Source organism: Camelus ferus, chromosome 16 (assembly GCF_009834535.1).
Source record: "Camelus ferus isolate YT-003-E chromosome 16, BCGSAC_Cfer_1.0, whole genome shotgun sequence".
Taxonomy (NCBI): Eukaryota; Metazoa; Chordata; class Mammalia; order Artiodactyla; family Camelidae; genus Camelus; species Camelus ferus.
In genome coordinates this window covers 36,646,543-36,672,487 of record NC_045711.1, presented here as the reverse complement: position 1 = coordinate 36,672,487, position 25,945 = coordinate 36,646,543, and the positions used below count along the sequence as shown (strand labels likewise).

At 52.6% G+C, this 25,945-nt stretch overlaps 1 protein-coding gene across 5 annotated transcripts; it reads left to right on the top strand.

The window, feature by feature from the left end:
* Positions 1-6,290: 6,290 nt before the first annotated feature.
* On the top strand, positions 6,291-21,687 carry UBTF (upstream binding transcription factor). Of its 5 annotated transcripts, none has more exons than XM_032457334.1 (21): positions 6,291-6,701; positions 9,620-9,744; positions 11,262-11,437; positions 11,993-12,076; positions 12,174-12,329; positions 14,719-14,783; positions 15,054-15,174; positions 15,526-15,636; positions 15,979-16,112; positions 16,265-16,406; positions 16,695-16,736; positions 16,845-16,958; positions 17,052-17,207; positions 17,594-17,749; positions 17,851-17,961; positions 18,371-18,459; positions 18,565-18,754; positions 19,539-19,586; positions 19,688-19,759; positions 19,855-19,998; positions 20,094-21,687. In XM_032457334.1, the coding sequence occupies exons 2-21, from the start codon at positions 9,687-9,689 to the stop codon at positions 20,217-20,219; spliced, it is 2,295 nt and encodes a 764-aa protein (XP_032313225.1). In that variant the 5' UTR covers positions 6,291-6,701; positions 9,620-9,686; the 3' UTR covers positions 20,220-21,687. The 5 variants fall into 5 exon arrangements, with proteins under 5 accessions (XP_032313225.1, XP_032313222.1, XP_032313226.1 ...); XM_032457331.1 differs by lacking the exon at positions 6,291-6,701 and adding an exon at positions 6,812-7,159; XM_032457332.1 differs by lacking the exon at positions 6,291-6,701 and adding an exon at positions 8,332-8,469 and having other exon boundaries at positions 20,094-21,677.
* The last annotated feature ends 4,258 nt before the right edge of the window (positions 21,688-25,945 follow it).

The following is a 25,945-nucleotide window of genomic DNA, read 5'->3' as shown; positions in this document are numbered from 1 at the left end:
GATACATAAATTATAAATAATAGAAATGAGACGACATTGCTATAGACCCTAAAGACATTAGAAGGATAGCAAAGGAATACTGCAAATGTTAAAAAAAAAAATCCATAAATACAACAATTCAAATGAAATGAACAAATTTCTTGAGGAACACAAACTATCAAAGCTCACTCAAAAGAAATAGAGACTCAAGAATAAAAACAAAACAACCTGATTCAAAAATAAGCAAAGGACTTGAAAAGACATTTTTCCAAATGAGATATACAAATGGCCAGTAAACACATGAAAAGATGCTCAACATCACTAATTGTTAGTGAAATACAAATCAAAACTACAATGAGATACCATATCACACTCATGTGGATGGCTACCATAAAAAAAAAAACAAAACTAGAAAATGTAAGTGTTGGTAAGGATGTGGAGAAATTGGAACCCTTGCGTACTGTTGGTAGGAATGTAAAATGGTACTGACACTGTGGAAAATAGTATGGTGGTCCCTTCTAATTATAGCAAGTTCGCAGGTACAATGTTAATGTATAAAGTCAACTGCTTTCCTGGGTGGGAAGGGATAGACTGGGATTTCAAAATTATAGAATAGATGAACAAGATTATACTGTATAGCACAGGGAATATATACAAGATCTTACGGTAGCTCACAGAGAAAAAAATGTGACAATGAATATATATATGTTCATGTATAACTGAAAAATTGTGCTCTACACTGGAATTTGACATAACATTGTAAAATGATTATAAATCAATAAAAAATGTTTAAAAATAAATAAATAAAATAAAGTCAATTGCTTTCCTATATACCAGCAATAAACAAGAGGAATTTGAAATTAAAAACATATTGTCATTTACATTAGCACTCAAAAAGTGAAATAACTTAAGTATAAATCTAATGAAATATGTATATGAGGAAAACTACCAAACTTTGATGAAAGATAGCAAAGAACTAAATATATGGAGAAATGTCTGTGTTCATGAATAGGAAAACATAATATTGTCAAGATATCAGTTCTTGCCATTTTGATCTACAGATTCAAAGCAATCACAGTCAAAATCCCAACAACTTATTTTGTGGATATTAACAAATGGATTTTTTTTAAGTGGGGGAGGTAATTAGGTTTGTTTGTTTGTTTTAATAGAGGTACTGGTGATGGAAGACAGGACCTTGTGCATGCTCAGCAGGCACTCTACCACAGAGCTATACTCTTCTCCCTTTAACAAACTGATTTTAAAATTTATATGGAAAGGAATTTAAAGAGATACAACATGGATGTTCCTGGAGAATGTCATTCTAAGTGAAGTAAGCCAGAAAGAGAAAGAAAAATACCATATGAGATCGCTCATATGTGGAATCTAAAAAAAAAAGAACATAAATACAAAACAGAAACAGACTCATAGACACAGAACACAAACTTGTGGTTGCCAGGGGGGCGGGGGGTGGGAAGGGACAGACTGGGATTTCAAAATATAGAATAGATAAACAAGATTATACTGTATAGCACAGGGAAATATATACAAGATCTTGGGGTAGCTCACAGCAAAAAAAAAAATGTGACAATGAATATATGTATTATATTTCAGTATAACTGAAAAATTGTGCTCTACAATGGAATTTGACACAACATTGTAAAATGACTATAACTCAATAAAAAAAGTTAAAAAAAAAAAGAAAAGAATTTAAAGAGATACATGCACCCCAATGTTCACAGCAGCACTATTTACAGCAGTGAAGACATGGAAACAACCTAAATGTCCATTGACAGATGACTGGATAAAAAGTTGTGGTATATTTATACAATGGAATATTACTCAGCCATAAAAGAGTAAAATAATGCCATTTGCAACAACATGGGTGGACATGGAGATTGTCATTCTAAGTGAAATAAGCCAGAAAGAGAAAGAAAAATACCATATGATATCACTTATATGTGGAATATATAAAAAAAGACAAATGAATTTACTTGGAAAACAGAAACAGACTCTCAGACATAGAGAACAAACTTGTGGTTACCAGGGAGGAGGTGGGAGGGGATAAACTGGGAATTAGAGATTTGCAGATACTAACTGATATATATATACAGAATAGATAAACAACAGGTTCATGCTGTATAGCGCAGGGAACTATATTCAATATCTTGTAGTAACATGGTAAAAAAGAAAATGAAAACGAATATATGTATGTTCATGTATGACTGAAGTATTGTGCTGTACAACAGAAATTGATACAACATTATAAACTGACTATATTTCAGTAAAAATATATATATACAAAAAAAAAAAAAAAAGGAAAGGGAAAGACAGTGTGGTATTGGTGAAAGAACAGACAAATAGATCAATGGAATATAACAGAGATTCCAGGAACAGACCCACATAAATACAATCAACCAATTTTCGATAAGGGAGCAAAAGCAATACAATGGAGCAAAGATAGCCTTTTCAGCAAATGGAGCTGGAACAACTGGACATCCACATGCAAAAAAAAAAAAAAAATTAATCTGGCGGGGAGGGTATAGCATAGTGGTAGAGTGCATGCTTAGCATGCAGGAGATCCTGGGTTCAATCCCCAGTACCTTGATTAAAATAAATAAATAAACAAACAAACCTAATTTCCTTCCCCCTACCAATAAAAAATTTTTTAATTTAAAAATTATTCTAGACACAGACCTTTCATCCTTCACAAAAACCCCCAAATTGATCATAAACCTAAATCTAAATCACAGAACTATAAAACTCCTAGAAGATAACACAGGAGAAAACCTAGGTGACCTTGGGTATGGCAGTGTCTTTTTAGATACGACACCAAAGTCATCAAAAACACAATTGGTGAACTGGACTTTATTAAAATAAAAAACTTCTGCTCTGAGAAAGACAACAACAAGAGAATGAAAGGACAAGCCACAGATTGGGAGAAAATATTTGCAAAAGACACATCTGATAAAGGACTGTTAGCCAAGATATACAAACTCAACAGTAAGAAAACAAACAACCTAAATGAAAAAATGGGCAAAAGATCTCAACAGACAGCTCACCAAAAATGATATCAGATGGCACTAAGCATATGAGAAGATAGCCAACATTATGTATCATTAAGGAATTGCAAATTAAAACAATGAGATGTCACTGCACACCTATTAGAATAACCAAAATCCAAAAAGCCTGACAAAACTAATTGGCAATATCTAAAATGTCCAATATATTTATATCCTATGACACAAGAATTCCACTCCTGGAAACATACCCAGGAGGAATGAATGCATATATCTACCAAAAGATATGCACAAGAATGTTTGAAACAGTCTTACTCATAATAGTCAAAAACTGGAAACAATTCAAATGCCCATTAGAAGCCGAAAGGATAAATCGTGGTATATTTATACGATGGAATACTATATTGCAATGAAAAGGAATAAACCACTATTATGTGCAACATCATAAATTAATCTCAGACATAATATTGAGTGAAAGAGGGAAGATATAAAACAGTACATACAGAATGGTTCCATGTGTATGAAATCTAAAAACAGGCTAAACTTACGGCAATAGAGCTCAGAATAGTGGTGACATTTGGAAAGGAGTATTAACTTTGAGTGAGCCTGATAAATGCCAGAAATATTCAATGTCTTAATCTGGGTGGTGGTTACATTTTATACATATTTGGCATGAATACTATGTATACATATGTAAAAATGCATCAAGCTGTACACTTAAGATGTGTGCACTTCATTACCTGTAAGTTATACCTCAATAAAAAAGAAAAAAAATACATGAGGGACAGTAGCTCCAAAAAGGAGGGGAGGAAGAAATCTTTATGTCACTATCTTAAATAAAAACTTAAAAAACAGTACATTTCCAAATACACGTTATAATACATAACTTTGAAAACAATACATTCATTTGTATACCATCTAAAATTATTCCACGTACACTAGGAATTTAAGTACCACACTTTCGTTAAGGCATTCCAGGCACCGTAGGGGTTTTATATGAGCTAGTGCTGGGATACTGGCAAACCAGGGAAGGGCTGGGGCCAAGTGGAGAATGCGTAGCTAGGATTATGCCTTGTCACCAGCCTGGACTGGGGTTGTGGAATGCTGAGGTTCTGCTTCAAGGCACAGGGCAGAAAACTGGGAGGGAAGAGGGGAATGAATTAGGAGAGGGGGCAAAGAAAGAGGACCAAGGGCAGGTTCCCCCACACTCTGGCCCATAGCCCAAATCCTAGACTCCTGACCTCACCAGAGACACAATAGATGTAAAACAAGCCAATCAGTTTCCAAGTGGGAAGAGTGCCAGCCATGATTTTTGCTGCCCAAGGAATGAAAAATCAATAATAATCATTCTTATGATTCATGTTCATCCTGTTTTATTCCAAGGCACTTTACCGAAAGGCCCCTTGGCCCAGCCAAAAATTTCAGGGCCAGGAGCCAGGACACCTGGGCTCCAGATCTGTGTGTGGAAGACTTGGAACTTTCTTGAGGGTCTATTTTTCTTCCACTGTAATGTCACAATTGACATTGTGGAGTATTTTACAGTTTTACATACATCATCTCACTTGATCCTCCAATCCCTGGCAGGGAAAGCAGAGAACAGGAGATTGCTATTCTAAGGAAACTGGGATCAGATAAGGTTAAGAAATTCTATCAAACTCACAAACTATTAAGAAAGTGGGGAAGCTGAGAGGCTCAGAATGTGGGACTTCTGACTCCAAACTCTTTGCTGTTTCCCAGTCGAACCATGAAAGTCAGTACAGTGTGAGCTGTCTTGCTCCTTCACAAAATGCCCTCTGTAGATTCCAAGGGCAGAGCTGGGCTTGTGGGGCTGAAACTTGTACAACTCGGGGAGGGGGGCTCTTTAATAAAAAATAATACCAAAAGATGAGTCAAAATTAAGTACAGCGCCTTGGGTAGTGAGGCCCTGCAGTGAGGGACCTTGAAGCTTCAGCTTCATTAGCATTAAGGTAAATCGGCCCCTCCTACATGCCCTGCCTATTAAAAAATCCAGACACACCAGCTCTTGACAGGATTTTCCTCCCTGTTTGTGAAACGTGGCAGATGTGGGCTGTGGAAGTCCTGGGAAAGGAATCTTATTTCTCCCAGGAGACAAGAGGAATTACAGCAGCAGTGAGGCCGTTGTGTGAGGATGGAGAAGGCTGTGTGCCAGGGGAGAGCCCAAAGGGGCTGGTGACCCAGCTGGCCAAGACGTGGGCGGTAGCAGTGTTGGTGTGGGAGACTGGCAGCCTGGGAGCCAGGAGCAATGGCGCTGTCCCCGGAGCGATGGCCTAAATTATACGCTGGCCTGTTGGAAACAGGCGTTCTTCAGACTGTCTTCTGGTTTCCTGCGTCCAGATAAACCTTCCTCCTCCAAGGAGAGGCAGAGACAGGCAGCCACCGCCGACGGCAGTGGGAGGGTGGATGGTGGTCCCGCCCAGGCCTTTCGATCTCCGCCCAGGCCGTTCGATCCCCGGCCCGAAGGCTGGTGGAGAGCGGAGATCTACGAGGAGGCTTCCCTGCTGCGGCTCGGGAGGCGAGGCCGGGGTGCCAGGCTCCCCTCGCGGCTCCCCGCCGCCGCCGCCAGAGTGGGGGGGAGCAGCGCCCGCGGCCTGCTTTCCCAGGGCTGGCCGAGCCTTTTTGACAAGCTGATTGCGTGGCGGGGATTGGCTGGTCCGGGCGTGACGCCGGTTAACAACAAAGGTGGAGTTGGAAGAAATTAGATTAAAGGAGAGGAAAAAAAAAAAAATTAAAGGGGGAGCTGGCAGGGGACAGGAGGCAGAGACCGAAGGGGAGATGCGCGAAGCTCAGTCTCGCAGCTCCGACTTCGCCCCCGGAATCCCCTTCGCCTAAATCCACTGGGATTTTTGCTCTCAACCTGGACCTCAGGCCAGCTACCGAAACCAGGGTGGGAGGGATGGTTGCTGCTTCTTGAGAAATCCCCCCAGCTCCCATCCCCACACCCCCTTGCTACTGCTCAAGGGGAGAACTTTTTGCTCGGACTCCTTGGATCCTAAACCCAGTGGAGGTGAGAGGCATTGAGAACAAGGAGGCTCTCTAAAACCCGGAAGGCCCTCGCGGGGCACCGAGATCGGACGAGGCGGAGTGCTCCCTCGGTTTTCCAATGTTGCAAATCTAAGAGCTTCTTGCTTGCTTTTTTTTTTTTAACCTCCCCCCACCCTTTTTTTCTCCCCCAACCCACCCACCCCGCTTTGGCTCCAGGGTTGCAAAAGCAAAGAGCAATAAAAAAAAAAAAAACCCAAAAAAACCGCGCACACACTCAGACACACACCAGTGGCGACAGGGGAGAGTTGGAAAGACGCAGGAGAGAAGCAGGAGGCAGGACGCAGCCGGGAGGGAGCAATGGGAGCGGAAAGCAGGCGGGTTCCCTCGCAAATCCCCCTCCGGCCCCACGTCGCCTCGCCGGCCCCGGCAGGGGAGCGAGGAGCCGGGCGAGCAGATGGAGGAGTGGAGCTCGCTCTAGGCAGCGGGCTTGGCCGGAGAATGGAGGAGCCGCCAAGCGATCGGCTGATTGGAAGAGAAACGCAGAGCGATGGAGGCGGGGGTAGGAGGACGATTTCTCTGCGGGGACTGGCGGCGGCGTATACGCCCGGGTCGGGCGCTGCAGAGCTTGGCTAGCTTTCAACCCGCGCTCGCCGGCTCCAGCCCCGCGCGCCCCCACCCCTAGCCCTCCCGGCGGCTCCGCAGGTGAGTGCGAGCTGGGGGCAAAAAGACCCGAAAGTCTCTACACGCCCGCCCAGCCAAAGGAAAAAAAAGAAAAAGAAAAGCATTTTGCCTTTTCTTTTTTTATTTTCGTGCAGCCCCCAGCGCGGTGGGAGGGAAGGGGTGAGGCTGAGCCGCCCGGAGGAGGCGGAGGGGCCAGGCGAGGCCAGGGTGGCCCGGGAGGCGGCGGCGCCGAGGCGGCTCTGACGGGCGAGCGCTCGGAGCGGCGCAGCGCTGCGCCGAGGCGGGCGGGCGGGCGGGCGGAGCGGGGCGGGCGGAGCGCGGCGCGTGGGGCTCGCCATTAGCCGTCGCTCCGCTTCGCCATCTCGGGCTTTGTCTGGCGACTCGCAGCCCCGGCGTCGGCTGCGGCGGAGCTGCGGCTCGGCTCTTCGGCCAGCCGCGCCCCTAGGTGCCCCTGGCCCGCGCTCCCATTCACACGCTCGGTAAGTAAGCCCCGGCGCGGCTGATTTCGGGGGAAGAGGGGTTGCTACGAGTGGCGGCGGCGCCGATCTCCATGCGCCCGGGCAGGCCTGGGGAGCCATGCCGGGCTGGATTGAACCAGCTCCTAGAGAAGCTCCTCTGCCGGAGCCCGTCACCCGCTCGCCGTTTCCGGGGTGTAAGGAGCAAGGGGATTTTTTTTTTTTTAATTTGCAAGGAGGGCATTTTGTAGGGGTGATTTTTTAAAAGTTTTCTGGATGTGCTGTTCGGCAGCGAGGCTACCGCGAGGCAGGCGCCGAAGCCTGGCGCCTCGATCGGCGTGCGTGCGCCCCAAGCCGGTGGCTACGCTACGGGGATAAGGGTGGGTGCTGGACGCCCGTTCCGGGAGGCCGGCGAGGGGAGCGGGAGAGGATTGGCGTGGAAGCCTGAACCTGAGCTGGGAAGATTTGGGAGAGAGCTCCGGAGCAGGGCTGCAGGTACCCCCTGAGCCTCCCCGGCCGCCGGGGGGCCCTCCGGGCACCCTCTCTGCGGCCGCGCCTCGCCCTCCCTCCCGCCCCGGCCGAGCCTGCTAGTTCCCCCGCGGGTCTGGCGAGGTCGCTCTCGGCGCCCGCCTGCCTCGGCTCCGAGCCCCGCCGCCATCCGGGCGGCTGCGTGTCTCCCTACCCCGGCCCCCCCTCCCCGGCGGCAGCAGCCGCCGCCGCCGCCGCCGCCGCCACCACCACCACCACCACCCCCCTCCCCTCCTTCCTTCCCTCCGCCTCGGCCGCCCGGGTCCCCCCAGCTCCCGCCCCTCCTCCCAGCTGCCCCCCGCGGAGCCCGCCCGGGCAGGCTGTGGGAGGGAGCGGAGCCGGCGAGGCGGGCGGGCTGGCGCTCGCTCCCCGGGGGTCGGTGTGCGCTCTACGGGGAAGGACGCGCTCGCTGCCCCGCTTCTCCCGCCCCCCCTCCCGCTCCTCCTCCTCCCTTCTCCCTCCTCCTCCCCGCTCCGGCGGCGGAGGCTGCGGCGGCGGCGGGGGGTGTGCGAGCTGAGGCCGGGGCCGGCGGGCGGGCGGGCGGCGGGCGGGCTGCCTGCAGGCGGAGGGCGCTGTGCTTTGTGCTTTTCGCCGCGAGGAGCAGCAGGCAGCAGCCACAGCCGCCGCCGCCGCCGCCACAGCAGCAGCAGCCGCCGCCCCAGCGCCGCCGCCGCGCCCGGAGGAGGAGCCGCTGCCGCCGCGGGAGGGAGCTGCGGCTGTGCCCGGCCGAGCGGGGGAGGGCGCCGCCGCTCAGAGCCGGGGAGGGAGCCGCCGGAGCGGGAAGCCCGGAGGCCGCGCTGCGCCGGGTAACCCAGGCGGCTGAGGACGCGCGCCGGGGTCGGGGCCAGGTGGCGGGGAGCGAGCCGCGGGTGCGGTGGACGCCCGGAGGGAACCCGGGGCGACCTCCAGGCAGGGGACTGGGCAAGAGAGGACCAGGGCACTGAGAGGACGCCGAGAGCCGGGGGAGGGGAGGGCAGGAAGCGAGGCCCGATCCGAGCCCCGGCCACGGGCGGAGAAGCCCGCGCTTCTCCGAGCCGTCAGGCGCAGTTCTCGCCCGCCGCCGGAGGGGGCGGCGGGGCCAGTGAGCTCTGCACCCCCGCCTCCCGGCCGCCGTCCTCCCGCCCTCTCCTTGGCTCCGCTCCCCGGAGGCCGGGGCGGGGGCGCCGGCGGGGCTGGGCCGCAAGCTCGGGGGAGGAGGCGGCGGTTCCCGCCGTGGTCGAGCCTCTGCGCCGGGCTCCTCCGTGCGCGTCGGGGTGGCTGGGCGGTAGCGGCGCCTCTGGCCGGGGTGGGTGGCTCGGGGGCGGGGGGCAGGCCAGGCCGCTTCTCTCCGGCTGCTCTCCCGCCTAGGCGGGCGGGGACGGTGTCAGGAGCCCGAGAGGGGGGCGGCGGGAATCCGGATCCGGTCCCCGGGGGCGGTGCGGCCGCTGCGCTCCGGGGCCCGCGGCGGCTGCGCTGCGTCCGGGTCCCCGCCGGGTTGCGGAGGCGGGGGGAACCGGCCGGGGGGAGCGGGAGGAGGAGACTGCGGCGCGTGCCCGCTTTCGCGGCCGCGCGCGCCCTTTACCCGCCCTTCCTCCTCCCCCGCCCTCCAGCCTGGGGCCTCCCCGGGGCGGGCGCACAGTGGAGGAGGAGTTTTTTTTTTTTTTTTTTTTTTTTTTGGCCGGGTGGGGGAAGGAAGGCGGAGGGCGGGCGCTAGTTGCACGCGGAGCAGGGAGCAGTCTCTCGCGTGGGCGGGGGAGGGCGCACGCCGCGGAGCCGGGCTGTCGGGGCTGGGGGGCGGAGGGTGTTAGGAGGAATAGGAGTGCATTCCCACCCTCTCCGACTCTAAGTCTATTAGGGTCTTGGCTGGGTCTCTCCGAGAATGTGGACTTGTGTCTCCCTCCCCTTTCGGAGGAGGGAGGAATAGACTGCTCCTCACCTCTCAGCTCGCCTGAGTAGGGACTGGTGTCTCTTCTAAAGGGTGAGGTGGCTTTGACCCCGGCTTGCCCGGCCGGCACGACCGAGGAGGTGGCTGGACGGCTGGAGAATGAACGGAGAGGCCGACTGCCCCACAGACCTGGAAATGGCCGCCCCCAAAGGCCAAGGTAAGACCACCAGCCTCAGCCCTCTTGAACTTAAATCCTCTTCCAACTCTGCTGTCTGCGGGGCCCACTCCCTTCTAAAAGTTTTATCCAGTCTGTATTTTCTGAACTGAGATGAGAGGGTGCATCATGAGTGTTAAGAGTCAAACATTCCTTATAATGGGGATTTAGCTAAACCCAAATTATTTGGCCTTGAGCCTATAAACTGTATTTTTCACACTCCACTCCCCCACCCCACCCCACCATTTAGAGAGAGAGAAGGAGGCCTGTACAAACCTTCCTTCTGGGGTTCCGAGTCAGGCCGAATGTGTCCTGGGCAGTGTCCTGGAATGGAAGGATGAATAATATGGAGGAAGGGGGAGATGAGAGGGATTGGAAAAGTTCTTCAGGTGTTTTATTATTACTAAGAGGACAAGGGTTTTAGTGAGGCAGGTCAGAGAGAAAGGGTGTTTTGGTAGTTTGAGGCCCCAAGCCATGGGAGATACATACTAACTACACCCTGCCCCACCCAGTGGGGATCCAGGATGTAGGGCAGTGGTGTGTAGGGTGAATCCAAGCATCTGGCAATGCCTGTGGGACATGCAGAGGAAAGAGGATGATGGGTTCATGTGACCTGTCCTGCGGAAACCCTGGCCTAGGTTACCAGATGTAAATGCAAATGAAGAGCCCTTTTGACTCCTGGCCTTGGCTAGCTGTTCTCCCAGCTTACCTGCCAGGGTAGCCACCCTCCAGAGAGGCCTCACTGGAGCTGCATTTCAGTGGCTGGAAATAGCTGGTCCAGACTCCATTTTTTGCCTCCATGGGGAGTTGGGCTGAGAAGACGACTTAGAATTTGGGGTCTCCCTGAAGCAGGGCCCTGGGAGCCTTTGCCCACCTACCTGCCTTGCCTCACAGCTGCTTTGTATGGTTCTTCCAATTTCTATTCCATTTTTCTTACTTGCCACAAATTCTCCTTTGGTCTTCCTTGAGAGGGAGGGTGAGATGATGGAATATATGGGTCTCTAATGTTAGTTTCCAGTTGTGCTAGAGAGAAACATCTCCCTGGGTTCTCATTACTGCCCACACCTTATCCTCAGTCCTTGCACATTTAGGGTATCCACCTAGAACTTGGATCAAATTTAGCTTCACATTTAGATGAGTTGCCTCTCTGCTTCCCTCCCCTGTCCGGTAAGCTGGTTGTTTTCCCACAGGGTCCCAATTTACTGTAGCTTCCTTTTCTGCTCTTCCCTACAATTAATTGTGGCCCAGGCAGCTTGACATGTTAGAAATGATAATAGCTTAGAAGTTAGGCAGACTTGAGTCCAAGTCTGGTTTTCTAGGTATAATGCTGTTTGGATTGGAGTCCCTGCTCCAGTCCATATGGCCACAGATTGTCCAGGCCATGTCTTATTTGTGCCTTCAGATAGGAGATAATCAGGGTCTGGGATGCTCTGGGAAGGAAGGGTTGAGTGCTTCAGGACTGGGGAACAGATGGGAACTAGCATGAGCCAGGCTTGATGGCCTTTCTTACCCTTCCCCAGACCGCTGGTCCCAGGAAGACATGCTGACTTTGCTGGAATGCATGAAGAACAACCTTCCATCCAATGACAGCTCCAAGTTTAAAACCACCGAGTCACATATGGACTGGGAAAAAGTAGCATTTAAAGACTTTTCGGGAGACATGTGCAAGCTCAAATGGGTGGAGATTTCTAACGAGGTAACTGATCCCTCCTTCCTGATATATTCAAACATGCATCTACACATACCTTTACCTGAACCTTCCTTGTGGGGGAGATGAAACAGAAGTCTAAACAGGAAGGAAAGAGACCAGGCGAGGTGCTCATGTGGTCGCCCTTGTGCATTTTGGGAGGTGGCATGGTTGACAGCCCCGGCCAAGACTTCTCAGTTCTGCCACTTTCTAGCTGTGTGGCCTTGAATACTTACCGTCTAGGAGCATCTGTCACCTGAGCTGTTCTGGGGATTGAATGAGGTGCTGGCATGGACAACCATTTCGAGGTCAGATGGTCACCTTGTTGCCGTCCTCTGGTGTGTACTGACTGCCTGGGCCTCTGCAGTCAGCACGGGCCAGTGTCCGGGTGTCTGCCTGGGTATCAGGGCTCCTAAGTGGTGTGGCTGTTGGCCTCCACCCCTCCTTTGATAACTGCAGTCCAGTGGAAAGTGGAGAAGGCCCACGGGAAAATGAGGGTACGCTCCTGAGTGGTGTTCCACTCTTGGGAACGGCCCCTTCCACTCACCTCCCGTTTTCCTCCAGGTGAGGAAGTTCCGCACATTGACAGAGTTGATCCTCGATGCTCAGGAACATGTTAAAAATCCTTACAAAGGCAAAAAACTCAAGGTGAGTTTCCAGGAAAAGGAGCACGAGGGGTTGGAGAGGCAAGGTCCAAAGAACAGATGGTGTCTGACCTTCACCATGTCCTTATCCCTCCTTCCAGAAACACCCGGACTTCCCAAAGAAGCCCCTGACCCCTTATTTCCGCTTCTTTATGGAGAAGCGGGCCAAGTACGCAAAACTCCACCCTGAGATGAGCAACCTGGACCTGACCAAGATCTTATCCAAGAAGTACAAGGAGCTGCCAGAGAAGAAGAAGGTGGGGGGAGGGGGGCTCAGGTGGGGGGCAGGTATAAGGCAAGAAGCAACTAGTGTGGTGGAGGTCATCTGCTAGGGGTGGCGAGGGCTTAGAGGGACCTGGCATCAGAGATGTGGGTGGGTTGGGTAAGCAGCGTAGGGTCTTGGGCGGCCACATCTGGTCACCCTATCCCAGGCCCACACACTGTTGGGCTCGGGCACTGCCGCAGGTGTAACCCAGACAGTGCTTGGACCAACCTCAGGCAACCATAGTGTCCTTTCACACACACATCCTCACTGTTATACCTGCACGCCGTTCACTCCTGACATTTCCTGACACAATCTCGTTTGATGCTCGTATTATCCTAATTTTGTGGGCAAAGAACTGAGCTGCAGGGGGGTGTCATGTCCCAGATCACAACTAATGTCGCTAAAGCAGGACACTGGTTCAGTGGTCTAGGCTCTTCTCGCTGCCACGTCCGCAGATTAGAATGGCTTCCTTCCCCTTGCACGTGTCCCTCATGGCCTTGTACTGTCCCAGAGCATCAGCCATTAACCTTGAGCAGAGGTTGCCCCAGCCTCCCAGGCAGGCGTGGACACAGTTGAGCACAGTGAGGTCACACAGTCCCTCGCAGATAGGCAGTAAAGCACTGGAGGAGCCTGCAGCTGGGACCCAACTGAGATGAAGCAGGGAGACAGACATGCACACAGAGGAGATGCTGCATGGTAGAATGGAGCCAAGGGGAGATGCTCGTGAGGGACAGTGGGAGAGAGACAGAGTTGCATGCAGCCAGCTCTCAGGGCACTGGCCGGCCATCTCACTGGGAGTAGCCCTTTTCCTGGTTTGTGTGCCCTGGCTGCGGGCTCACACACCCTCATTCTCTACGCCCAAAAAGGAGCTAGCTTGGCTGGGTAAAACCAGCCTTCTCAACTGCCGCCTGAGCCGATCTGTAGTATGAGTTGCTGGAGTTCTTGACCCCGTGATGGGGAGGTTGCAGAGCTGACTGCACACAACACCCAGACATCATCCTGGGATGGGAGGAAGAGGCAGAGGGTCTCAGGACCAGGGAGGGACAGAAGAAACCACATGGTAGAGTGGACAGGGTGCCGGCCTAGGGGACGTAAGCCTTGGGCCTGTTCTCCCGGATGACTGAATTGCTGTGCACGTGCCCTGCGGTAAGTCACGTCAGTTCTCCAGGTCTGGTCTTTATCTGAGGTGCAGAGGGTGAGCCCGACGTGAGTGGTGCCTTCCAACTCTAAAAGCTGCTGTTTTGTGTGAGGAGGGCTGAGATCGGGGCAGCGGAGGCTGGGCTCTGCTCCCGGTTTAATGCAGGAACTCAGAGGAAAGTGGGGCTGCCTCTCTTCCTGCTCCTGGTGCCTCTTTTGTGAGAGGCAGGGGTTGTGCTCAATTGCCATGGGCCCCTGGCCTCCACCAGGGCTGTCTCTTGTGAATCTGGGAAGACAAGGGAGAAAGGAAAGATGGACTTTGAGTGGGAACCAGGACTGGAGGTAGATAAGGAAGAGAAAGGGGCAGATGGAAAAGGAAGTCAAAGAGTGAGGAGTGTGGAGAGGCAGTAAAGACACAGGGAAGGAGTCAGGTGATGGTGGGAGGGAGGACCAGGCTGGTAGAAGCAGGTGCAGGAGAAGGAGGGAAGCCTGGCAGCAGAGGAGAACGCCTGGGCTGGGGGATGGGAGCCAGGGAGCCGAGAGCCTGAAGAAGGGATTAGAAGCAGGGAAGAAGGTGATGACCAAGTAAGTGGCAGGGGGAATTGTGTCAGAATTGTTAAGGAGAGCCAGGGACCCTAAGGTAGCAGATGGGGAAGAAAGCCCAAATTCAAGGGACAGATCTGTTGGGATGTGATTTGCATTGCAAGAATTCACTTCAGTGCACTCTCCTCATGCCTTGGAAGCAGGACTCAGCCTGCCCCGGCCCTATGGGCTACCTATAAGGGAGCAGACCAGTATTAGCTGCCACAGACATAGGAGAAGAGAGCGGCGGGCAAGGCCTACACCTTCTCCTGACTCCGCTTCATTCTGGGAGTTTCCTGGTACTGGGCAAAGGTGGAGGAGTAGTGTCAGGGGGAGTCCCAGCCCCGTCAGTGTTTGCCAAGTAACTGAGTAATGCCATGTCCCCCTTTTGGGTCTCTCCCTTGCTTAAAGGGAGGGGATAAGACACAGGATGGTTTCTGGGAGACCACCTGTAGCTCCTACTGTCTGGTCCTGAGCCAGCAGTCTGGACTACAGTTGAGTCCTCCCCCAAACCCCTGGAAGGCAGGCCACCAGCCCCCACCTGCTCAGGACATCCGTGCACGTCACTGACTGGGAGGTGAAATAGCTAGCAAGGAGGACTTCGTGGCTTTTGTAGCTTAGTCCTTGAGTCATGGATGACCCCCGTCCCCTCCTCCCCCCAGATGAAATATATTCAGGACTTCCAGAGGGAGAAACAGGAGTTTGAGCGAAACCTCGCCCGATTCAGGTAAGGCAGTGGAGCCCAGAGGAGGGAGCCACAGGACACTGGGTGTGGCAGGAGAGGGTAGCACTGACCAGAGCCTGGAGCTCGCCATCCATGAGGGTCATGTGGACCCTAGTAGCTTAGGCTCAAGGGCACGGACAGATAGGAAGCCACTGTCCCACTAGGCCCCAGTTGGTAGGCCTGGGAGCCTTGGTGGGTGGGGCAGCTAGCTGGGGTCTGCCCTGGCAGGATCCCCCTCCACCCACTGATCGTTGCTCCCCACGCCCTGGCTAGGGAGGATCACCCTGACCTAATCCAGAATGCCAAGAAGTCGGACATCCCTGAGAAGCCCAAAACCCCCCAGCAGCTGTGGTACACTCATGAGAAGAAGGTGTATCTCAAAGTGCGGCCAGATGTGAGTGTCCGGCCAGGGGGTGGTGCGGAGCGCACGGCGGTGGCAAGGGGGGAGCCGCGCCAGGTCGGCCGGGCACGGTGCAGGGGGAGCAGGAGAGGAGGCCCCTCCCCAGGGGTGGGCTGCATGGACAGGGCCTGGGCCAGCTGGCGTGCGAGCGAGTGCGTGCGTGTGTGAGCCTGTCCCCTTGCACCCAGGCGGGATGCCCCTCCCTCGCCTCTCCGCCTTCCCCTCCTGGCCTGTGGGGGACACTTGAGTGACCTCCTGTGGCCTGAGGGGGCGGGGGCCTTTGTGCCCCCCTCCCCCTCCCCTCCCCTGGCTGCCTGTGTGTGTCTGACGGCTTTTGGTTTGCAGGCCACTACGAAGGAGGTGAAGGACTCCCTGGGGAAGCAGTGGTCTCAGCTCTCGGACAAAAAGAGGCTGAAATGGATTCATAAGGCCCTGGAGCAGCGGAAGGAGTACGAGGTTAGGCTTCCGCTGCGCTCCTCCCCATCCGGCTCTTCACGAGCGCCTCTGCCCTCCGACTCTTGCCTCCGCATTCTGCGGGAGGCAGCCACTCCCCATCCCGCCACTGAGGGAGGGGCCTTCTGGGCCCCTCACCTCTGCCCTTACCTTCCCCGTCCCCTGTACCCATGAGATCTCAGGCTAGGGCAGGGCAGGGCACCATGTCTCGTGTGACACTGCAGACACACGGCCACCCCCCAGCTTTGCTCCCTGCCTCCCCTCCCCAGCGGCTCTCCCCCCTCCCCGGCCCCGGCTAACCCCACACCCCGTTGCCCTCCATCCCTCCCCAACCTCACTCTGCAGGAGATAATGCGTGACTATATCCAGAAGCACCCTGAGCTGAACATCAGTGAGGAGGGCATCACCAAGTCCACCCTCACCAAGGCCGAACGCCAGCTCAAGGACAAGTTTGATGGGCGACCTACCAAGCCACCTCCGTGAGCGCTGCCCTGGGGCGGGTGGGCGAGTGGGCAGCTAGGGATCTGGGCTGGTGAAGGACCTCAGACCTGGCTCTGTTAGTAGGAGGCCTGCTGCCCTGGGCCGCCCCAGTCACTCAGGGATGCTCCTCCCTTGCCGCCCATTGTGACAGGAACAGCTACTCACTGTACTGCGCAGAGCTGATGGCCAACATGAAGGACGTGCCCAGCACGGAGCGCATGGTGCTATGCAGTCAGCAGTGGAAGCTGCTGTCCCAGAAGGAGAAGGATGCCTACCACAAGAAGTGTGACCAGGTAAGCGGTGGCAGGAGCCAGCCCCGGAGCAGGAGGACTCCTGGAGAGCTTTGGGGGTTTGAAGCATGAGGTCTGACCCCTGAGCACAGGTTTCACACTTGGTGTTGTACTAAGTTTAGCATCTGGGTGGATCAAGGCAGTCTCAGGCCTCGTGTTTACTGTCTGTGGAGGGAAACTAGGCCCTGTCTGGGTTCCGGATGGTTTGCTGAGGGGTACTGTTCCCAGAGCACTGGAGGGTCTCCAGGGAGGCTGCCCCCAGACTCACTCTGACTCCCCTTCCTTTCTCAGAAAAAGAAAGATTACGAGGTGGAACTGCTCCGTTTTCTAGAGGTGAGTGTTCCTCTGAGGAGGGCAGTGGGCAGAGAGAGCCCTGGGGGTGGGTGAGCAAGGCCCTGAGGGCAACTTGGGAGCATACTGGGAGGTCTTCTCTCCCACCAGAGCCTGCCTGAGGAGGAGCAACAGCGGGTCCTGGGGGAGGAGAAGATGTTGAACATCAACAAGAAGCAAGCCACCAGCCCAGCCTCCAAGAAGCCCTCCCAGGAAGGGGGCAAGGTGGGCAGGGGCACAACCGAACAGGTGGGGGTGGGGGAGGTGAGGCTTCCCATCAGCACCCCATAGACCCCGGCCCTCTTTGCACCTCTACAGGGCGGCTCGGAGAAGCCCAAGAGGCCAGTGTCAGCCATGTTCATCTTCTCGGAAGAGAAACGGCGGCAGCTGCAGGAGGAGAGGCCGGAGCTCTCAGAGAGCGAGCTGACCCGCCTGCTGGCCCGCATGTGGAACGACCTGTCGGAGAAGAAAAAGGTCAGACCCAAGGGGCTGTTGGGCTGTTTCTCCTACAGGGGCTGGCTGTACTTCCTCACCCTGCCCAGTGCACGTGAGTGTGTGTGTGCGTGTGCCGTGTGCGTGTGCGTGTGTAGTGAGGTGTGAGCCACAGGCGCGTCTAGGCGCAGATGGTGGGGCTGGGAACCCAGCGAGCCGGAAGGCGGGAAGCTGTCAGCTGAGGGCTGTGGGCTCCCAGGAGAGCAGGGCGGTTGGCGGGTTGATCCCCTGGCTGGAGACATCTGCACCAGCCCACACCTCGGCCCACCCCACCCTAGCCAGTGAGGGAGAGCCTTCAACTGCTGGACGAGCCACGCGCGCCCCCTGGGGGTGGCTGGAAGACTGACGCTTCTGCCTTCCCTCCGCAGGCCAAGTACAAGGCCCGGGAGGCGGCGCTGAAGGCCCAGTCTGAGAGGAAGCCGGGTGGGGATCGCGAGGAACGGGGCAAGCTGCCCGAGTCGCCCAAGAGAGCCGAGGAGATCTGGCAACAGAGCGTCATCGGCGACTACTTGGCCCGCTTCAAGGTGACAGGCAGTGGGAAAGGGGTTGCTCTGCCACCACCCACGCAGACCTCCTCCAGCCCTAGGTGACCCCTCCCACAGCTGACACCCCCGTCTGTCCCCAGAACGACAGGGTAAAGGCCTTGAAAGCCATGGAAATGACTTGGAACAACATGGAGAAGAAGGAGAAACTGATGTGGATTAAGAAGGCGGCTGAAGACCAAAAGCGATATGAGGTGGGAAGGGGACTGCTGGCTAGCGTGGTGGGGCAGGGTGGAGCACCTCCCTCCACTGAAAGCTCGGGCGTGCCCTTCTAGGGGAGAAGCTTTGCTCATTGCATGGGACTTGGAGCCAGAAGTTCCAGCTTGGGTTATGTGACCCTGAGCAGGTCTCTTAACTTCCTTTTCTGAGCCTCAGTCATGCATCAGTAAAATGAGGGCGAGGAAACTAGTCACGTGAGGGCAACTATGAAAGCACTTTCAAATGGCAGTGACCACCGACACAGGTGTGAGTAGTTAAGAGGTTGCTTGCTGGCTGTGCCTCAGTTTCTCCTCCTTCCTGGGCTATAAAAGGAGACTCAGCTAAGAACTTAATGGCATGGGACAGGAGAAAGGATGAGTGTAACCTTTCTGGGTTTCCCCATAGAGAGAGCTGAGTGAGATGCGGGCACCCCCAGCTGCTGCCAATTCATCCAAGAAGATGAAGTTCCAGGGAGAACCCAAGAAGCCACCCATGTGAGTCTGGGAGCTGGACCCCACCCTAGGGGTGGGGGTGGGGTCAGGGTGGGAAGGCTGCTTTGTTGGGATCCTGACCCTCCCTGCACCACTCTTGATTCCCAGGAACGGTTACCAGAAGTTCTCTCAGGAGCTGCTGTCCAACGGGGAGCTGAACCACCTGCCCCTGAAGGAGCGCATGGTGGAGATTGGCAGCCGCTGGCAGCGCATCTCCCAGAGCCAGAAGGAGCACTACAAAAAGCTGGCCGAGGAGCAGCAGAAGCAGTACAAAGTGCACCTGGACCTTTGGGTCAAGGTGAGAGGGCAGGGGACCCTAGGGAGGAAAAAGGAGGCATCATGCTGGCTGGTCTGCATTCACGATTTCATTCAGTATTTCAGCAGTCCTTCAGGGTAATTATTCCTGTCAAAGATAAGGAAACCAAGACTCAGAGAGGTTAAGTAACTTATCCAAAGTCACACAGCTAATAAGTAGGAAAATCCAGATCAGACCATCAGACTGCTTTTTCCTCCCCCCACCTGGGACTGGGGAACCTCTCCTAGTCTCTGGCTCGGTCCCCAGCCTCTGAGCTCCTTCTGTGCCTTGCTTGAGCAGTCAGATCTGTAAAGTGTGGAGAGTCACTTATGTCCTCAGCCACCCAGGCTGATTGGCCAAGGACCCAGGGAAACAGTAGGATTTAAATGTTCCAGAAGTTTGGTGAGCCGCAGACTCCAGGCTTGATATCCAGGTAGGAGTGATGAAGTCAGGCTACGGAAGTAATCATGGGGGGCTTCTCTTGAGTTGAGGAAGGCCCTGACTCTGAAGCCTCCATTTGGGTAGAGCAACAGGACAGACATGAAAACCAAGTCTTAGGACAGAGTGGCTTAGAAAAGGATTCAGGGCATCTTAAGCAGAAATACTGGAAGCTGTGTTCTCAGATCCCTGGGGTTCTCTGCAGAGACCCAAGGTAGGGGGAGACTGGATGGGTGAATATGGGGTGGGGGTAAATGCTCAGTCCACTTCCTGGCACTTGGCCAGCATATTCAATCAGCAGTAGTTTGGGTCATGTTCCAACCACCACCTCCTTCTCTGTCTCCCCCAGAGTCTGTCTCCCCAGGACCGCGCAGCATATAAAGAGTACATCTCTAGCGTGAGTCTGGAAGCAGGGTGGCATTGGGATAAAGTGGGGTTTGGGGGGAGTCTGGAACTCATGGCTACTCCCTTTGCCTAAGTCCTCATCATCTCCTACAGAAACGTAAGAGTATGACCAAGCTGCGAGGCCCGAACCCCAAGTCCAGCCGGACTACCCTGCAGTCTAAGTCGGTAAGGAGACCATCCCACAAGGGAGGCCGGGATGGGGGTCTGTGGTGCCTGGAGTGGCATGGCAGGGAGCACTGATGTGCTTCCATCCCTCCCAGGAGTCTGAGGAGGATGATGAAGAGGATGAAGATGAGGATGATGAGGATGATGAGGAGGAAGATGATGAGAATGGGGACTCCTCTGAGGATGGCGGGGACTCCTCTGAGTCCAGCAGCGAGGATGAGAGCGAGGATGGGGATGAGGTGGGGTGGACAGGGCTTGGTGGGTAAGGTCTGGGAGGTGGGGGGGTGCCCTGCCAGGATGGCCACCTGGTGACCACACATTCCTTGCCTCCCAGAATGAGGAGGATGATGAGGATGAGGATGATGACGAGGACGATGACGAGGACGAGGACAATGAGTCCGAGGGCAGCAGCTCCAGCTCCTCCTCCTCGGGGGACTCCTCGGACTCTGACTCCAACTGAGGCTCAGCTCCACCCGGGACTCCCCTCCCCAACTGACCACCTTTGTTTCTCCCCCATGTTCTATCCCCTGCCCCCTAGCCTCCCCCACTTTCTTTCTTTCTTTCTTTCTTTTTTTTAAACAAAATACGGTGGAGGGGGAGGCACTGGAGAAGCCCAGGCCAGAACTTTGTGTCCTCAGAGACATCAGCCCGGGGGAGCCCTCCAGGGAGTGCAACCATCAGACTGAGCCACCACTGGACCAGCCCAGCCCACCCTTCTTCTGCACTTGCGGTTCCGGCATGGACAATGGACCTGGAGTGGGATGGGGGGTGTCCCAAAGAGTCCAGTGAGGCCCCCTACATCTGCAGCCCAACCCAAGGGAGGGTGGAAGCTTGGGGAAGACCCATTTCTTCCCAGAGGGACTTGCTGCCTGAACCCTTACATTGGAACTGGAGGCAGGGAACATGTGGGGAGAGGAGGGCGGGTGTCTATGAGAAAATAGGCACCGCCCCATGGCCCTCTCCCCTGCCCCCCTGCAGGAAGGAGCTGCCTGGACCCACTCATGGGGGGAGGGGGCAGAAGTGTTTTTTATATATGTGTATATATTTTTTTTTTTAAGCTCTGAGCTGTCAACGAGACGTTTCCTACCGATCTCGGCTGCCGTCTCTGTTGTCATTTCTGGGAGAGGGAGGGTTTAGGGGGGTGGTTTGGGACTTTTTTTAAACGGTCTTGATGCGTGTGGAAAAGTGTGTGTGTGTGCGTGTGCGTGTGTGGCCTGTACATAGCATGGGTGCACCTGTGGATGCGTGCAAAGGCACATGTGTATTTGTGTGTGTAAGAGAGAAGGGGAAGCCCACCTCAGTCTGTGAATCTGGTAAAAGGGTTGGTAAGGGCCAGGGAGACATTGATCCTGGTGGGGATAGGCTGGGTGGCCCCTTTCTCCATATCTTCTGCTTTGCCTAATCTTTGATTCAATTTTGGGAGTGTGCTGAAGCCACTCTGATGCTTCCTATACTGATTTCTCTTGGCTGGGGCCATATGACTGAGCTGCCGCTGGTTTCCAATATCCAGCAGGACAGTGGGGAGGGAAACAGACCAGGAAAACCTTAAAGCTTTGATTTGGTGGGAAAGGTCTCCACAGCTCATCTGAGAGTCATCTGGCCATCCTAGGCTCTGAACCTGGGCCTCAAGAGATGTGTTAGAAGTGCTTTACTTACACATCCCTCTTGCCTTTCCCCTTATCTTTCAGCTCCCCCACCCCCATTTCCTTTTATTTCTCAGGTCTGCTCCCCCCACCATAGCCCACAGCTGGGGAAGAGGTCTCCAAAAGCTGCTTTTGCAGCTGTCCTAACTCTTCCTAGCCATCCCCCAAATTTTGGCACCCTGATTCCTAGACTCTCAATAAGCCAAGTCACCTTTTCTATGTGGGTTTAATTTTTGTGTGTGTGGTTTTTGATTAAACTTTGGCTTCTTTTTTTTTAAGCAATCATGTCAGTGACCTATTTAATTGGGGCTTTGTGCTTTTCTACCTTCCCCCTCTGAATGAAAGCCAAGGGATGGGGGAAAAGTGGGAACTCTGCCTAGGTTGGGTAGGAAAGGTGGGTCCTGCTCCCAAAGGAAGGCAGACAGTCTGCTTTGCCTTGGACTTGGTGCTGGGGGTGGGGGGAGCTAAGGAGGGACACTCCCCACGCCCATGCCCCTTCCTTTGTCCTGATCCTGAGATTATGTACAGGGGTTCATAGGTTCTATTTCTTCCCAAGAGCCCCAGCAAAGAACCTTATTTCCCTGTTTGAATGCCCCTGTGCTGTTGTGTTTTAGTGGAATGTGTTTTCATTTAAAAACAACTTTGAATGGGGCACTTTTTTTTCCTCCTGTTTCAAAAATTAAAAAATTCTTACAGTACAAACAGCAGGGCTGGGGTGGGGTGGGGGTGTTGGTGCTGTAAGAGGTCACTCTGAGTGCATTTTGGCACTGGGATAGGATGGCTGGGGTGGGAGGACCCTCACTCCCCCCCCCCTTTTTTTTTCTAGTATTTAAGGAGTGTTTTTGTAGGTTTCAACAACCACAACTTGAATTTGTATCATGGGAGGTGGGAGGGAATAGCTTAGAGGTGTCTGCCTAAGCTTAAGGCCAACTGTGGAAGTTTTGTTTTCCCTTTTTTTGTACAATAAAGTAAAAAACAAAGGTTTGACTGCTGTCTGATCACTGGATTAAGTGAAGGGGGAATGGTGGCAAGGGTGACCCAACAAGCTCAATGTGGAAAGACCCTTGAAGCCAACTTGTTTGCCCCTTCTTTCTGGAACCATCTTCCTCTTTTCTAAAGATTCCGTAAGTAACCTACCTTCACATTGTTTTGTGAAGTACTGTTTACTTGCACTTTCTTAATTCAGTTCACCTTGGATTGCCAGACCACTAAGGACTGAGAATTTGGAAGACAAACATTCTTTTCTCCCAGAGTACACTGCCTAGAAAAATGGGGGTGGTGAACCATTAAGATCAGGGGTTCACCCTGGTCATGCTAGGGTTTATCATTGGGAATTGGAGTAACCTTCCCACCTCGAGTCCTCAGCCTCACCCAGGGTTAGGAATGATTTTCCTAACTCCCCAGACCTCTGATGGAAGTGAACTAAGCCGAGATGACTCGCTCTCTGCGGCTAAGGAAGCCAGCCTTTCCTGCACAGGCCTTGGCTGGGCTCCTGGAGTCACCAAGGGCTAAAGACCCAGGCCCATCTAAGACTTCTCTCTTCACCCCACACTTCTCTCTTATTCTTGGCCAAACTACTGAAAAGCTCCTTGGCCCTCATGGTCTCCCATTTCCTCACCTCTCACTCACCATTGTCCTGAAGTGACCCTGAGGTCACTAACATGCTCATCATTACAAACTCAGTGGACACTTGTCCGTCTCTTGATGTCTTGGTCCACTCAGTTGACATCGGCTCCTCCTCGTTCTATCCTAGGTGTTCAGGTCACAAGAACCTCCAATTATCACCACAGGTAACCATTACCAAAAGGGATATCTACAGAGACTGCTCTTCCAAGCTGCAGACTGTGTTGGGTAGATTTTAGTGTATTCTCTGGGATATCTTGCAGGCACCTCATACCTCAGGACTCCAAAAGATCACCCACCATCTAGTCATTCAATCTAGAAATATCAGCCTTGACTCCCTCCCTCTTCATCTCTTAATGAAAGGAGATGAAATTCACGTATCTAGACCTGCCTATTCCACTTCCTGTATCTCTCTCGAATCCATCTACCTGCTGCCATCCTCATCCTATTCAAGACACCACCATTGCTCAACTTCTGCAAAGATCTAAAACTGGTCTTGCTGCTGGCATTCTTACCCCTACAGTCCATTCTGCACACAGCAACCAAATCTGTCCTTTAAAAACAAATCAGATAACTTCTGCACTTATAACTTACATGACCCTACAAGGCCTGGCCCCTGTTTCCCTTCTCTCACCCAACTCTTCCTAATCACTCACAATAATCCAGCCAAGGGATCTCCCTTTTGTTCCTCAAACACACCTACCACAGGGCCTTTGCACTTATTCTCTCTGCCCAAAATTCTATTCCCCCAATACCACATGTATCTTGTTTTTCTCATCCCTCAGACTTAAGTTCAAATGTCCCCTCACAGGCCTTCCCTGACCACCCTCTCTAAAGAGACCTCCTCCTATACCTCCTTGTTCTGTTGTCTATCTCCCCAAATAGAAGACAACTTATCTGCTAATTCATTACAATAACCCCAGCACCTAAGATTGCCTGGCATACATTTGACACTCAAGCAACATTTGTTGGGGGGAGAGTATAGCTCAGTGGTAGAGCGTGTGCTTAACATGCACGAGGTCCTGGGTTCGATCCCTGGTATCTCCATTTAAAAAATGAAATAATACCTACCTACCTATCTATCTATGTATCTATCTATCCTACGAAAAGAAAAAAGAAACATTTGTTGAATGAGTGAATAAGTATGGCCCACAAGGCCCTGTGGAATCTGGTACCACTGCTGGCCTGTCTGCTCAATTCCAGCTACACAAGTCAATGTTCCTCTTTACTTCTCTTCCTAGGTAACTCAGGGCTTTACTTAAAAGATCACTTTCTCAAGGGGGCCTTCCCTGACCCCCTGAGAAAAAGATCTCCATGCATTTGTCTTTTTCAGCAGCCTGGATGCCTTCACATTCAATCTTCTTTCTTCCACATTAGGCTTTGCTGAGCTGTAGGTGCCACTAGAACAAGGTCTGCATGTCTCTCTGGCTTGTTGCTGTAACCCCAGGGCCTCACCCAGAGCCTGGACCAGCATAGTCCTTAGCGTTTATTGACTGGTGCTAACTGTGGAGACTGGGCACGTGCCCAACGAGGTCACCACCACAGAGAAGCTCAGGCCAAGTGCCAAATGAATAGTACAGTCCAGTTTTAAAGGAGTTTGAAGGTGACCACGGGTGGAGAAGTGAGGCAGGATTTAGGTAAACAAGGAGACAGGAAGGTTTTGTGGGCATATCTAAATTCCTTAAGGCAGGATATACTGGACATATTCCGAGACTCAGAAACAGATCAGCATCATCGGAGTGGAGAATTCCTGATTCAGGCTGTGGAGATATCTGAAGGCGTGGCCTCACTACTTTGCTCTAGACCCAAATTCAACCACCTTCTGAGAGTCCCCACCATAACTCCAACATAACGTGACTGAACTTGTCATTCTTCTCTATCCTCACATCTCCTCCTCAGAGCTCCCCATTTTGATTAAAGATGTTTTCAGGATCTCTCCCGCCTTTACCCCACACACCTACTACTTCTAAGGTAAACAGACTCCACGCTCCAGAATGATCTACTTAAAATCCATGTCTGGCCAAATGATTCCCCTTAAATTCCCCTTCAGGACTCCTCATAGCCTGGAGAGTTAAAGCCCAGAAACTCCTCAGGACACCGTTGGTCCTGTATGGTCTGACCTGCTTACATCCTGCTGCTTGCCTACCCGTTCCTATGAGCCCAGACTTCTGGGCAACTCACTTTTGAAACTTCTGTTTGAGATGTCTAGTGCCTTCTTGGACTGCTTTGACATGGTTCAGCCCCCACTATGAGAAGCCTTTCCTGACCAACTCTTTTACATCATTTGATCCCTCCTCCTGGCCACCTCTGTCCCCTATGCTTATCTCTCCTATTTTTAATCACACTGTTTGGCAATACTTTCTTATAGGTCTGTCTGCCCCACAAATTGTGAACTTCTTGAGGAAATACAACTGTCTTATTTTATATTTGCTTCCCAGCACTCATGCACGTAAGAATTCTTAACAGCACACCCTAAGAACAGCAGCTAAGATTTACCAACACTTGGACTGAGCTAAGAGTTTCACATGCACTGACTTGTCAATCCCCACAACAACTTAATGAAATAGGTACTATCACTACAGCGGGTGACAACAGAGGAAACTGAGGCAACAAAGAGCTCATTTGCCCAAGTTCATTTGTCAGGTTCACAGATTTAAATTCAGATCTGCTTCCTGGTCTAAATCACTTAGGACTATTGCTTCAATAAGTGTTTGCTGAAGGCTAGAGAGTCAATGATGGTCCCAAAGCATATGATTTAAGCCTCTTCTAGTTTAATCTTATCTTGTAAGGGAAGAGGGCTGTCATACACCAGTTCCAGGACTCCAGACATAGAGTAACCGAAATGGAAGTGCCAGTTCAGGCACCTACTGGGGCTGGGAAAGACCCTTTGCTCCAGAAGGTAAAGAGGGCCTGTGAGACC

Bases quoted from the DNA above. Each gene is read 5' to 3' on its own strand.
- UBTF (XM_032457334.1), top strand. From the start codon at position 9,687: ATGAACGGAGAGGCCGACTGCCCCACAGACCTGGAAATGGCCGCCCCC. The intron at 15,175-15,525 runs GTGAGTGTCCGG...TTTGGTTTGCAG, and splicing joins ATCTCAAAGTGCGGCCAGAT to GCCACTACGAAGGAGGTGAA. The intron at 18,755-19,538 runs GTGAGAGGGCAG...TGTCTCCCCCAG, and splicing joins ACCTGGACCTTTGGGTCAAG to AGTCTGTCTCCCCAGGACCG.